The 15,496-nt window shown below is 43.8% G+C and overlaps 1 protein-coding gene across 1 annotated transcript; it reads right to left on the bottom strand.

Moving 5' to 3' along the window:
* Positions 1-10,193: 10,193 nt before the first annotated feature.
* Positions 10,194-12,708, bottom strand: LOC144673556 (putative G-protein coupled receptor 139). Its single transcript, XM_078535319.1, has 2 exons — positions 12,639-12,708; positions 10,194-11,095 (listed from the first exon to the last, which is right to left on the bottom strand). Exons 1-2 carry the CDS (start codon positions 12,706-12,708, stop codon positions 10,194-10,196), a joined length of 972 nt encoding a protein of 323 aa, XP_078391445.1.
* Between the last annotated feature and the right edge of the window lie 2,788 nt (positions 12,709-15,496).

Below are 15,496 nucleotides of genomic sequence, written 5' to 3'. Positions count from 1 at the left end.
TTGGATCGATGAGAAGGATCCCATTGGTGTTGTTCAGCCCTCGACTGAATTCTCTGCCCACATACGACATGATTTCAGTTGGACGCAACTGATGGGCAACATTATTAAAGTGTCAACACGGGAGGACAGATGTTGCAAGATTCACTTACAGATGGACAATAAGGACCAGAATTAACATTGACGCCCAAATTCCGAGAATGCATGTTTTTTGGTTGTCAATTAAACATCATTTTTTTTTATCATTTACGATCACCGCAATTCAAATAAACAAAATGCAACATCTACAATATTTGTAACCGTGTTCAGCTCATTGCTCCACGAAGCAAATAGCCACTGCACAAGTAAAATAAATTGAAAAATAGAACATTTCAGGAAGTGAAACTCAGTTTGACAGATTCGAAAAATCAAATATACCCGAATGCATCAGTAGGTGGCGCGTCTGCCCTGTTGGGTATATTCCGACAGGAAGAGGACGAAAAGGACAATTAGTAATCGTCAGAAGAAGAAATGTCTTTTAGGGAAGGAAATCTGCCGTCCTTCCCCGGTCTGGCCTACATGTGACTGCAGACCCACAGCAATGTGATTGAACCTTAAATGCCCTTTGAAAAGGGGCAATTAAGGATGGGCAATACATACTTGCCTAGCCAGCGGCGCCTACATCCCATGAATGAATAAAAATACGAGTTAATGGTCTAAAGTGCCACCAAACTTTTCCGTGCCTATTTGCCTCATGCAAAGCAAAATGCAACGTAGACGAAATGTGGAAGTAACAAAGAAGTAAATATTAACTTAAACGGGAAAGGGGGAGAACGAATTCAGGATTCAGATGCTGAAGGTGAGGAACAAACTGCTGATTGCCTTAAATAAATTAAAAAATCCGAGGTTATAAACAGTCATGTGGATTGCAGAGCACTTAGAGACAAGGATAAAGCTGCTCATGTCATTGTTGAGAACACAGCACAAACACTTGGACCAGCTTTCTGGTCCTGGACATCATCCGCTTTTCCCAGAGGACTGGTCTGTCGAGTGCCTTTCTGTCTCTTGACCAGGAGATGTTCGACAGTGTGGATCATGATTATTTATACGGGACTCTGCGAGCATTCGTGTTCGGGATGCATTTTGTCGCACGGATCCGACTTCTGTGCGCTGCCGCAGAGTGTCTAGTTAAGGTTAACGGTTCCCTGAAGGTGCCACTTCGCTTTGGGAGAGTAGTGCGTCAGGGCTGCCCCTTGTCTGGCCAATTGTACTCTGTCTGCTGGTGCCTTCCTTGCGCCTCTTGTGGAGGAGGTTGCCGGGATTGATCCTGCATGGGCCGGGTTTCGGGTCGGTCCTCTCGACTTGCATTGACGTGTTCCTCATGTTTACTAACCCTGCTGACCTGTGGAGGATGGGCGAGTGCCAGGAGGTCTATTCTGCAGTGTCCTCTGCCAGGATGAACTGGGGCAAGAGTTCCGGACTCCTGGTCGGTCAGTGGCAGATGGATCCCCTACCCGAGGAGCTCAGGCCTTTCACCTGGAGCAGGGCCAGCCTCCTCTACCTGGGGTCCACCTCTGCCCCGCTAAGGAATTCTGCTGGCGAACCGGCAGGGGCTGCAGGCCAAAGTCACTACTCGCCTGTGGCGCTGGACAGGACTGCTCCGAGTGCTGTCTTACCGGGGTCGAGTTCTAGTCATAAACCAGCTGATTTCCGCCATGTTGTGGTGCCGGCTGGTCACTTTGAACCCTCTCCCGGATTTTGTCACAAAGCTGCAGAGAATGCTCGTCGACTCCTTCTGGGACAAATTGCTGCACTGGGTCCCTGCTGAGTTTCTGAGTCTCCCGCTTAGGGAGGGCAGTCAGGCGCCCTGCAGTGATACCTTTACGTCAAGCCCCTTCCCAAACGGTGTGCCGTGGCGATGTATTTCCTCCGGCAGGTGCACGACCTGAATTCTGACGTTCAACTCCTGTTTGTAGACCGGAGGGGCCTTCGTGGGTCCATGCAGGCGTCGCCCACCTTTTACCAGAACCTGATCAATACCTGGCACATGGTTGCCTTGCGACGGAGCTCTCCGCCGTCAGGAGTAGCGGCTATCGTCAGAGGTCCGCTGCTCAGGAAACCGCACTTCCGCCCTTTTCAGTGGCTGACGGAGAGGAGGGCTGTGGATGCTAGGGTGACCAGGATCGGGGACGTGTTGGGTGGTGGAGGAGTGAGCTGATTGATTCCCAAGTATTTGATGCAGCGTGCATCGGTGGACGTCCGGCTCGCGGCCAATGCCACCCAAAAACTTTGCACGGCCATGCTCTGCCATGACGTTTTCCTGGGTCTTCAGGCGGCGCAGGTGAGCTGTTCTCCTCCGTCTCAGCGTACCCCTGTTCGGACTGAATTCCACATTGGCCCCAAGCCTCGAAATCTCCTTCGGAAGCCTATGCTCCACAAGCTGACTATCCTTGCAGAAATGACCCCCGTGACCTTTAGCACGGGATGACGGGGTTTCCTGCATCGGAATTTGCTGCACACCATTTAGTTCCTTGCCCTCGCCCACTGCCTGTTACCGGCCAGTGGTGAAGGCCCCCAGTGCGGGGCCCTCTACGGGGATATCCTCCCATTTTTCATCGGGGACCTGGGGTGGAGGGTGCTGTACGCAGCAGTCCCATACAACCGTAGGATGTGTCAGTTCACGGACTCCCAAGATGCCTCTGCTTTTTGCGGCCTTTTGGAGTCCATGGACGCATATTTGAGCTGTTGTATTATGCACCCAATTTTTAGTTACTTGAAAACCTTTACTTCTGCTTTATCTGTGCATCAGTCCCACGCTCCTGATCTATGGGCTCCCAGCTGGAGAGGGGACAGGAGGGAGGAGGACCTCCTCGTGAACCTGCCCCTGCGCCTGGCCAAGTTGGCCATTCACAGTCCAGGCAGATGGCGACCGAGGGGGTCGTCCGACCCGACTGTTTGCCTGTTTTCCTTCGCTGTATTTGCGCTGGGTGTCCCTGGAGAGGGAGCACGTGGTTCCTGCCGGCACTGCCGACGCCTTCCATGCTCGGTGGGCACCGTAGTGACTGGGGTGTTGAATTGAACCTCTTAATCACATTTAGGCTTAATGTTTGCAAGTTTCCTTTAAATTTTGTCTTTCTTTTTGCAGCTTCCCTTTAAGGGGCTGCTTTTTAAAAAAACTATCCCCAATTTTATTAGGTTATTTGGTTGACTGAAAAGTGTTTACAGCTTTCTACGTTTCATTCAGGACTTCCTCTGACTTGTGTCCTTATTAGCTTAATGCTAACCATTCCATAGGTGATGTTCACTTCTCTACTGCATTCCCTGCTCAAATTGGACTTGATGGGGAGGGGTGGTGTTGTTGTCGCTGTACTAGTAATCCAGGAAGCCAGGATAACGCTTTGGGACCCGGGTTCCTATCCCGCCGTGGCAGTTGGTGCAATTTGAATTCAATAAAAATCAGAAATTAAAAACCCATCTGGTTCGTTTAGGGCACGCTATCCTTAATGTGATTCCAGGCTCACAGCAATGTGGTTGACTCTTAAATGCCCCCTGAACAAGGGGCAATTAGGGATGGGCAATAACTGCTGGCCCAACCAGCGACCTCCACATCCAATGAATAAAATAAAAGAGCAAATGGTCCGAAGTACCACTAAAAAATTCCGTGTCTGTTTGTTTCATAGAAAAAGAAATGTTAAGTAGGGGGAAGGAACAAAGAAGTAAATATTAATTTAAACGAGATAAGGTGAGAAAGAATTCAGGACTCAGGTACTGAAAGTGGGGAACAAGCTGCTGATTGCCTTAAATAACTAAATAATCCAAAATTATAAACAGACATGTGGATTGTATAGCACTTAGAGACAAGGGTAAAAGTACACGTCATTGTTGAGAACACAGTTCAAACACTTATCGTCCTCTCCACAGATTCTATCTGACCAGAGAGTTTCCAGCAATTTTTGTCTTTGTTTGAAACACTTGGGACCAGTTTTAGGGCTCTTCTTTCATTTTCTGTTAACCTCCTAGTCAGAGTGTAGGACAGTCTGAGAAAGGTGAAGCGGGGGCGGGGGTTTGGCGGGGGGTGGTGGGTGGGGGTGGGGGTTGGTGGGTTGGGTGCTGGTGGGGGGTAGCGGTGTGAGAGACGTTAATCCAAATACATGAGCAACTTTTTATCAGGGGAGGGAATATTAAGAAGCAGTCTAACAGACAGTGCCCAATCAAGGAAGGTTTTCAAAGGTTAAAAAGAAACAGAGTGAAACCGACTGGACGCTCAGTGGGCAACTGGATGGCGTCAATATCGTTATTGTAAAGGAGAGAGAAAGGGTAGAATATTTATGTATTTTGAGCAGGGCACTGTTAGAGGATATGATGGCCCATGAAAAACCTTGATGGAGACAGAATCTATCAGTAATTTTGAAAGACAAGCGGATAAATATTTGAACAGTAAAAGGAAATTTAAAAAGACAAATATGCAGACCCCAGACAGGTAATTAAGAATAAATGGATAACTCTTTAAGAGAGTCAGCACATATTGGGCCTAATTGCCTCTCTTTGGGCTGTAAAACACTCCGATACTAAGATGGCGAATGGTTCTTTATAGTTTTAAAGTCAACAGAGAACAAACCTGATGAAACAATTTAACCCGTTGATACACCAGAAGCAAAGAAATTCGTGAGCAATGACAGTTCAAGTGGTTTCTGGTTTGGGAAACCGCTAATCGCTCAGTGGCACCGTGAGTTACGTCAGGTAACGACATCCTATAACAGTCCAATCGCTGAGAATGTCGCCCATCAGTCTCCAACTGCACGAGGAGAATGTAAACCTCTCCGCTCTCCCTTCCCACCGTTGAAAGTCCTGAGGTCGGCAGCAAGTCTCAGCCTGGAAATCAGACCCTGATTGATTTGCTTTATGTCCATCTTCATCGTCATGAACACAAACCCCCGCAAAGACCTGTTTCCAATTGGAGCCCTGTTGGTATTGATATCGTGTCAGTTTATTTATCTAATCAGACGCTTTTTTTCTCCTAATGTTATAATACCATGTGGTTTGTGAGTGATTTTTCTTTGGTTCACATCCTTTCAGTGTGAGGGTCAGAGTTCCCACCTTGAGCAGGTCGTGTCTTGTGAAGGAGAACAGGTTGAAGCGGGCTGTTGGCGTTCGGTTGATTTTGGCTATTCCGTAGCCTGGTATAAACATTGACAGGGGCTTCGACATTTACCGCCTCCATTTACCAGGGGAATGTGACTAAAGGACTCTGCACACTGTCCTTTGACAGAGTGAAGAATTCCAATAGTCTACAGATGGGACCGCGGCCCAGGGCGTCAGAGTTAAGCACTGTGCGATAGGGACGCATTGAGCCAACGGCGGATTCGGCCGTACAGTGTCTTGTTCACTGCCGTGTGTCCGCTGCACCGTTAGCCTTTCCCCAACTCAGGACCCTTGGAAATGCTGGGTGATATTCAGAAATGTTACTTTCCCATGTTTAAACTTCCATCTGGAGAAAGTTACAACATCCTATAGCTGGTATTACAGATACAGAGTATAGAAACATGTTCAGTAAAATTCTGTATGTTTGGTTGTTCAACATACAAAACAGAGATGGATGGAAAACTAAATCTGGCTCTCAGATATCTGGATAGATAGAGAGGAGAGAATAAACAGATAAAGAAGAAGTCAGACACACAGAAAGGCAGGCGGATAGACTGATAGATGAATAGATAGAGAGATCAGTTTATATTGCTGACATTTGCAAGCACTTTATTTAATTCTGCTCCCATATATCATTAAGATAATTTTATTCTTGTTATGGCAGCTGCTCCTTGTCACTCGGAGACATTTCAGATATCGATATATCGGAGTACTTTCGGACCAGAACTCGTATTCTGGAATTGGCAGTTCTCCAATCAAGTTCTCGAGTATCTTGACTTCGCATGCATAGATGGAAGAGTTGAGGGAAGGTTCAAAGTACCTATGGACCACGAGAAAGGCTCCACCACTCTCACTGTTAACACACTTCAGCCGTCAGGCTGCGGTCTGTTACAATGCAGTGCGACACCGTGAAACAAAGAGATCAGGAGTCTATGTGAGAACTTACTAGGCATGGGGACTGAGGAGGCAATAAGTCACTGGGTTCATAAATGAGAGACACACAAGTTTAAATCTTTAGAAATCTAATTTAGATGTGTAAATTACACCATCAGTGTAATCTGATAGAATAAAATATTATTTATGTTTACTTAAAAGTTACAAGTTCATTCCTTTCACAATTTCTAGCAAAGTCGGCGCTCAGCGAACCAGAATTTCTCTGCATTCATTCTGCTGCAGCTGTACGAGGAGCCTTTAATTATACAATGTAGATGGAGATTCACCCTGCAGTTCATCCCTGTTCTATCTGCCTGGAATTGTTTGGAGCTTTCATTCTGTATGCAACCCGTGCTGCATTGACTCTGAATAGGAGTACAAGTGTAGAAGGAGATTTCTTTTGTGTCATAAATGTGCCGTACCTGTCCTGACTGTGTTTGATTGGGTAGTGTAGAGGAAGCATTTCTCGCTTAGTAACCAGTGATGCCCCTGATTGATACGCTTGGCTGGCGAGCAGTATTCATACACACACACACCCGCACACAAACACACACACAAACAAACAGACACACACTCAGATACACACACGCTAACGTACACACGCACACACACAAACAAATAGCGAAATAAACATCACCCTTGACTCATGGACCTATCCAATTTGGATCTGTGCCGCCTTTAATGATTAGGGGAGTGGGAAGGTTCCATTTTTATGAAATTTCCATCCAACCTCAACAATGGTGGAATTATTAATGTGAATGCCGATGAACATGCATTAATGTATTGAGCACACTCGAGAATGGAAATAATCTCACAGTTGATGCAAAAAAGCAACTGTAGCAAATGGAAAACACTAAAGAGAGCAGTTAAAGTAAAAATAAAATCAAATTAACAACATTCATAATAATCTGACGTAATAACAATTCAGCAAAATCATGCAGCAATATTCGGGTAGAAATTAAGAGGCTTTGCGTTTATACAAAGTTCCACTGGATGGCGCTCCAGCACTTCAGCTTTGGCCAAAACTTGCAGAATAAGTTTACCGGTGACACAGCTCACAGATGGGGATTACAGGAAATATCTATGTTCCGTGACACGTCACTCCATGCAATGGTACGTTGAGCGCAAGGGCTTGTACATAAATTGTAGGTGTTGTGGCAAAGGAACATTAAACAGTGAGCTCTGGGAATCATTGTATTTCATGGTCCAATGCCACCGGGTAGCCCGAAGAAAAGGAAGGGCATTTTTATTTCATCCAAATTGGTTCCTCAATGTTTCATAACGAGATACCGGGATATGCTGATAATTTTATGACTTAATGACATTGTTATTATTGGCCACAAATTGAAATTTTGCTGAAAGTGCCTGAATCCCGCCATTCCTTTATTCCCATTAAACACAGATTGACAAATCTTTCTGGCAAGTAATTTCACATTGCCGCCTCCCTCTGTGCAAATAATATTCCTGCATTACAATATCGACTATGCTTGAAAACAAGTTCAGACTTAACGCTTTCTGAGACCCCGAGGACGTAATATTTCGTTGAAAAGTTGGGATGAACCTTGTAACTCCGAGGGGGAAGCGGGATTGAAGGACGGTACTAATTGTCAGCACCGTACGTTGCACATTTAGGGGCAAAAAGTGTTGTGTGAAAGTTTACTAATTCATGGTGGAGTTATGCCCTACCAATTCCGTGAGCGTGTGTATATGTAAGTAAACTATGTACTACGTTGTATTATGCATGTTTGCGTATTTCGTTTGTGGAGCACATGTGCATGCAAAGCACATAACACATCATTCTGAATATTTGTAAATGCATGTTCCTCGCAATACCACACTAGATCTTTACTTATTTCATACTGAACAAGGCAATGATTTTGTTGACGTCACACCAAATCCGTTTTCAATTATTATTGTATTTGAGTTTGAACGTGTTTACGTAATACAAGTCCCTGTAGCAGCCACCATAATATAATTGAATTGTACATGCGGTTTGAGGGAGAGAGGAGAGGACCTGAGACGAAGTTTTTAAACTTAAATAAGGTCAATTATGTAGTCATGAAAACTGAGCTAGATAAAGTGAATTGGCAAATTAGGTTATGCGATAGGTCAATAGAGATGCAATGGCTAATATTTAAGTGGTCATTTCAGAATGCACAGAATAGATACATTCAAACGAGTAGGAAAAATCCCAGGAGACGGACACACCATCCATGGTTAACTAGAAAGGTTAAATATAGCATCAAACTCAAAGAAAAAACATAGAATTGTGCCAAGATAGGTGGGAGACCAGAAGATTGGACAAAATGCAATGAACAGCAAGGAATGACTAAAATATTACTAGAAAATTAGAGTATGAGGGAAAGCTAGCCAGAAATATAAAAACAGCGTTTAAAATTGTTATAAAAAGTGTATAAAACTTGTTTTATAAATACTTAAAAGAGAGAAGAGTTAACAAATTGAGCTTTGGTCGCATAGAAAGTGAATCTGGGGAATTGATAATGGAAATCACGGAGAAGGCAGATGAATTAAACAGGTGTTTTGCATCAGTGTTCACTACAGAGGATAAAAGTAACATCACAGAAGCAGCTATAAACCAGGAAATGGAAGTGGCGAAGGAAGTCAAGAACATTACAGTCACAAGAGAAGTGGCACCGAGTAAATTGTTGGAGCTGCGGTCTGAGAGGAGCCCGGGTCCTGATGGACTTCATTCTGGCGTCTTAAAAGAAGCGCCTAGCGAGATAATTCATGCATTGGTTGAAGTTTTCCAAACTCGCTAAATTCAGAGAAGGTCCATTCGATTGCAAGATAGCAAATGTAACTCCATTATTCAAAAAGGGAGGGAGACAGAAAGCGGGGAACCACAGGGAAATTAACTTAACATTTGTCGTAGGGAAAATGTTAGAAGCTTTTATTAAAGAAGTTATAGCAGAGCTCTTGGATAAGCTAAAGTTTATCAGGCAGATTCAACATGGTTTTGTGAAAGTGAAATCGTGCTTAACCAATTTATTGGAGTTATTTGAGGAAGTAACGTGTAGTGTGGATCAAGAGGAACCGGTGGATGTGCTGTACTTAGATTTGCAAAAGGTATTTGATAAAGTGCCGCATCAAAGGTTATTGCAGAAAACGAAAGCTCACGGTATCTCGGGTAACATTTTGGCATGGATAGAAGGTTGGCTGGCTAACAGCAATCAAAGAATAAGCATAAATGGATTGTTTTCAGGTTAGCAGGATGTAACGATTGGTGTGCCACGGGGATCATTGCTGGGACCTCAACTGTTTATAATTTATATAAATGACTTGGATGAAGCGATTGAAGGGATGGTTGCCAAATTTGCTGATGACTCAGATGTCAGTAAGAAAGTAAGTTGCAAAGAGGACATATGGAGGCATCAAACAGATATAGATAGGTTAAGTGAGTGGGCAAAGATCTGGCAAATGGAATATAATGTGGGAAAAAATCCCATTTCATCAAATACTTTCGTTTAAGTAGAAAGATTAACGTTGATGGGGAGAGGGTCGCAGTGAAGCAGGCGAACGAAAGAACGAGATAAAGAAAGAAAGAAAAGAAAAAAGAAAGGAATGAAGGAAAGAAAGAAAGGAAGGAAGGAAGAAAGAAAGAAAGAAAGAAAAAAATGGAAAAATGAAAGAAAGAACATCCGTTTATAGAGAGCCTTGAACGACTACAGGATTTTCCCAAAGTGCTTTACTGCCAACTAAGTATTTTCCCATTCTAATGAAGGAAATACTTCCGCAAATGTGCAGAGAGCAATATTCCACAAATGTAATTGAAAAATACTCAGTTAGCTGCTTTTAACTGGTTTAAATGAGGGACAGTTATTGTAAGAAGCTGGGGAAAGCTCTTCCTGCTCATTTCTGAAATTCCGACCGTGGGTTGCTACATTCGATCTGAGAGAGCAGATACTCACAGTGGTTTAACATCTCATCTAGAAATGCAGCAATTGTGTTAGTTCGGTATTTCTTCAGGGACACAGGGGGACTATCGGCACTGGAGTATGGGCCTGAAATCTCACAGATCCAGGAGCTAGAACGCAGCACTTTCTGATTCTGGAGAGAGAGTGTGCTACACATTGAACTACTCTGATGGAAGTGAAGCAACGCGAGGACGTTTTAGCGTTTGTTTACCGTTTAAACCAGCCAGTGAACGTGGTGACGGGCCACATCAAAACCTTTCTCAGTTCCTCTCGGAACTTCTTCTGGGCCACCGCGTAGATGAAGACGTTGTTGCAGGAACTGACTAACTGGAGCATGTTGGCTGTCTCCTGGAGGATGTACTGCGGGTCATTGAAATTTAGGCTCTTGAAGTAGCCCTTACCTGTAATCCGCACGTAGAGGAAATGTCCGTCATAGGTGGCCCACAGGAGGAGGAAGCTGAGTGCAATGGAAAAGAGCAGGATAATGGATCGCTTGCGATTGACCATCTCGGGGTCTCTGTGACTCTTGGTGCCCCGGAGCCTCCTGCGGGCTCTGATGGCCGCTAAGATGTGCCTTACGGTCAGGGCATTGAGCAGCAGAATGAGGAAGAAAGGGAGAAATGGGGTTAAGATGCGGTCCAGCCAGTCATAGGCCTGCCAGGCGGGCAAAGTGAAATAGGTGGATTTGCGGTCGCAAAACCAGGGTACCCCGTCCAGGATGTACAAGGGCTGGCAGACGAAGTACAAAGGGGCGTTCTTGACGCAGCTCAGGGTACTGACCAGTCCTATAACAAGCACCGCAGTTTTCCCGGTGCAATACCTGGTCTTCAGGCCCTGGCAGCAGATGGCCACAAAACGGTCGATGGTGAAGGCGACCGTTAGCCAAACTGAGCCATCCCGGGTGGCAAAGACCAGCATGATGCTCACTGCGCTTGCTGGGGTGGTGGACAGGACACTGTCTCGAAAGTAGATCCGGCCGATCCGGTTGAGGATTGCGGCGGTGATAATGACCAGGAAATCGCTCACCGCTATCGCCACCAGGTAGCAGGTGATGCACCGGGAGAGTCCACACTGTCCTCGGGATAGGATTATGATCACCACCACGTTAGCTGATAGATGAACGTGAGGGATAAAAAGAGTGAGATATTACCGAGTGAACTGCAAACACCATCTACTGCCTTATCCAATCAGTTACTGATCCCCTCCTAATCCGTCCCTTTGCCATCTCTAGACCACAAATCTTCCAAAGCCATTGGTAATTGTAAAACATCCAATGCTGGATTAGACGTGTGTCAATCCAGAAGGCATGGCAATCTGTTCCCACCACAATCTCAGCTCTCTGGTCACTGAGTCAGACCCCGGGGCTATTTATCCAATTTAAGTTCATCTGAGACAGCTGCCGATACCCACATTCATACCAAATCCCGTCGGTCCATCAACCCTACGCTCGCTGATCTACATCGGGCCCCATTCGGCAACGTCTGGGTTTCAATAACCTCGCCCTTCGAATTTCCAACCCCCCCACCCCCCCCCCCTCCATAGTATCGCCACGGCCTGCGCTGTAACATTCTACAACTATCTGAGGCCTCAGCGTACCTCCAATTCCGCCCTCTTGTGTGTATCCCTGAAATTATCATTCCTTTAGCCTCGAAAATGCCTTTAGCCACTGAAGCCCTCATCTCTGAAATTCCCGCTCTCAACTTTTCTGTCTCTCCTTCCTTCTTTAGGATGTTCCTCATAACCTAACTCTTTGTTCAAACTTTGGGTCAAAAATCTACTTACGTCATTCGGTATCAAATTTGTTCAAGTTCTTGTGAAGCATCCCCACCATAAGTACTGCAATGGCTGAAGAAACAAGGGCAACTCCACCTTCCTAAGTGCAAACTAGAGATGGACAATGCATTTTGGCCTTGCCAGGCGCACCAATATCAAGCTAATGTTTAAGAAATATAATTATCCAAAGTGTAGGAAACCTACCAGCACAAGCCAAACATATAATAGAATAAATATCTTCAATCTCCACTTATTTCTCTTAAACTTTCCCATAATCAATTCCATACCTACATTAACAATGGGGATTGCCCAGCAGGAACTCGCTATGTTGTGACTATGACACCCCTCCAGAAGTCGCACTGCACATTCATGTAAAAACTAAATGTATTTTTACATTACGATTCAGATAACATCATGATTGCATTATATTATTTGTTTTCTGACAATAAGAGCAGGACACGAAAATGCATTTGACCCACACCATGATACGCTATTATTCCACATAACAGTAAAACACTAGGTTGCATTTCACTATATTAGAATAAAACCTAATGTTCAATAATATAACAAAATATTGTTCAGGCAATGTCATAACTTTCAATACATATTTTGGTAATCTAATAAACTATCTCTATAAATGTGCGGCAAACTATTTTGAATAAAATCTTGTAATGATTCAGCATGGAAGTGCAAGTAATTGACATTAATTTACCATAACACTGTATAATATCATATAATGCACCTATATATATATATATGGCCACCTGGTTTGATTCTCTTACACTCAGTCAAAAAGTCAGCCCGATCCTGAAAGGGAAGGTGTAAAATATATGGATACATACAAGAAAATAAATAACTTAATTTTGATCAATTACTTACCTGGGGCACCAATAATAGCGAGAATGGGATAGCAAGTGGCAAAGAAGAGGCCATTCGCTGGTCCGTGCATCCTCTTTCGCAGACTAAAAAAAATCCAGGGAGCTGTAGAATTTAGCACTGCATCACTTTCAAAGCGTTCCTCCTTTATTCCAAGTGAGAGTCTCCAGAGGGATAATTAAGTTCCAACATACACCTTTGATACGGTTCTGTGAACAAACAGATTAACGCCCTGTTTCTTGCATTTGTAGCATTGGGAAGGTGGATGATCCCATTACACTTACAGGCGAACTGTTGGCTGCAAATTCTGTGGTTTCCCCCTCTCCAAAAACGGTGCCTTTATGCCGCCACAAAGCAGAGCCCCTGATGGTAGACACTGAGCTGAGGTCCTATCCCCAACAGAAAATCTCCTCTTCCCATCTCTATCACGTGCCCAATTATTTCGTGTTTTTAGGTGTCAGATTAGTCCATGTTTTTCTTTATTGATAAATGGTTTAGTGTTTAATGCTTTAATGTTACCTAACTGTTTTAATAGTTTTACAGCTGAGCTATTTGAAACCACTGTTAGCTATCAAGGGATGACATCTAAAGTGGAGACCATCACACGGAACTTCTGGGCCATATGGAAACTGCAGAACTGTTCGTTTTTCCTGATAAACCACAAATATAAGAGGCTCAAACTACAGAGTTTCTGATACAGATGCAATTGACAAATGGTTTGGTGCAATATAAACAGAGGCATTGTCAGGTGAATTAATAACTGAAAAATAGATTCGAAATATAGAATCAAGTGCGCAGGCAATGCAGACACGGTTAATGTAAAGTAGAAAGATGCATGTTCCAGTGTGATAATAACTGAGATAGAGCCGATTGGAAGGTGAACAGTGACAGGTGTAATGTAATATAAAAAAGAGACATGATTTCCTTTCGGTAACAATTAAGAAAGAGCCTAGTGCAATGTAAACTCACGCATGCCCGAATGGAACATTATACTTTCTACACTCCACCCTGCTCTCAAGCCCATATGTCCGTCCTTGGCCTGCTACAATGTTCCAGTGAAGCTCAACGCAAACTGGAGGAAGAGCACCTCATTTTCCAACTAGGCAATCTACTGCATTCCGGACATAATATTTAGCTCAACAACTTCAGATCATGAACTCTCTCCTCCAACCCAACTCCCTTTCCGATCCCACTTTTTCCAATAATTTATAATTTTTAAAAAACATTTTTCTTTTCCCACCTATTTTTAAATTTATTTCGATCTATAGTTTTATCTCCACATTATAGCCCATTTCGATCCCTTCCCTCCATCCCACCCCCACTAGGGCCATCTGCCACTAACTTGTCCTGCTTTTTACCCTTAATATCCCCATTAGCACATCCCTTAGATAATATCACCACCGTAAACACCCCTTTGTCCTTTTGTCTATGACATCTTTGGCAATCTCTTCTTTGCCTCCAACTATCACTGGCCCTCTATCCAGCTGTACCTGACCCAACCCTTCAACCAGCTTATATTTCACCACATTTCTATGTTTCTTTAGTTCTGATGAAGAATCATACGGACTCGAAACGTTAACTGTGTTCCTCTCCGCAGATGCTGTCAGACCTGCTGAGTTTTTCCAGCTCTTTTTGTTTTTGGAACATTACACTTGATGTCTTATAGGAATCTAGACAAGACCTCCTGCAATGAGAACCAAGAGGGGGTCTTGCATAATAGAATGAATGGCGTGGTCTCGTCAAGTCATTACTGGACATGGCTCAGAAGAATGCAACAGTAAATGAAACAGGGTCAATGTGATGTATATGCGTCGCTCAATGCAGTAATAACTTAATAACTGGTAATAACTGGTGCAATCTAAATAAGGACATGGTCTAGCTTAATGTTGGCAGACGCAGGATTGAGTGTAGTGTAAACAGGGATATGATATGTTGTAATATAAGCTGTAACAACGATGAACAATGACATTGTCTAGAGTAGTACTAACTTAAAAAGGGCCTAGTGTAATGGAAACAAATGCATAGACATAGACATAGAAAGGGTCTCCTGTCATATAAACAGAGACAAGATCGAGCGCGATAATAATTGAGACAGGGTCAATTGTTATACAGCCAGAGTTAGAATCTTGTGCAATGATTACTTGGATAGATGGCCGTTTTATTAATCAAGAAGTCATGGACTAGAACAGTCATAATCAGGGCCTGGTGAAACAATAAATGGGACAGAGCCTACTGTAATAATCAAGGATCCAGAGACTAATGAAATAATAGTGAGGGTCTGTAGAAACATAACCACACGCAGAAGGTAATGTGCTAATCAAGGAGACAGGGACTAATGAAATAATAAACAGGTCTGGCCAAATACTATCAGAGTCACACGGAAGTCTATCTATCAACGACAAAAGGCAGTAAAATAATAATCAGGACCTGGCAAAACACTAACAGGGGCAGAGCCTAGTGCCCCAATCAAGGGCGGGATTAGTCAAATTATAATCCGGACCTGGTAAAACACGAACAGAGGCTCAAATTTCATTGCAAATTTAATCTCACGATTTAGTTTCTGCGCAAATGGCGCCGAAAGCTGTGACTTCTCTTGTAAGTTCCATGCTGATCTGTAAATCGGTCGGCAGGAAAACGGTTATTTAAAATGTGAGATAGGCAGTTCTTTTGCCCAGAGATAAAACAATAGCCAATTTATAACGAGCCTGGTGGATATTAGCACAAAATGATAAACAACGGGCACTATGATGAGAGTCATGTATTTAGGTGAATATTATGACATTGCGGATACCCTGTTGTGCTGGAATGTCAATAAGAATATCGAATATGTTTCTGTGAAATGCAGTCGACTAGTTCTGTGT

This window comes from Cetorhinus maximus, unplaced genomic scaffold (assembly GCF_964194155.1).
Source record: "Cetorhinus maximus unplaced genomic scaffold, sCetMax3.hap1.1 HAP1_SCAFFOLD_385, whole genome shotgun sequence".
Classification (NCBI taxonomy): Eukaryota; Metazoa; Chordata; class Chondrichthyes; order Lamniformes; family Cetorhinidae; genus Cetorhinus; species Cetorhinus maximus.
This window is presented reverse-complemented; position numbering and strand designations above follow the sequence as displayed.

What these genes read in the sequence shown, in the direction of transcription:
- LOC144673556 (XM_078535319.1), bottom strand. Translation starts at nt 12,708, where the DNA reads ATGCACGGACCAGCGAATGGCCTCTTCTTTGCCACTTGCTATCCCATT. An exon ending in CGCTATTATTGGTGCCCCAG is followed by an intron (nt 11,096 to 12,638) that starts GTAAGTAATTGA and finishes TTCATCTATCAG; the next exon opens with CTAACGTGGTGGTGATCATA.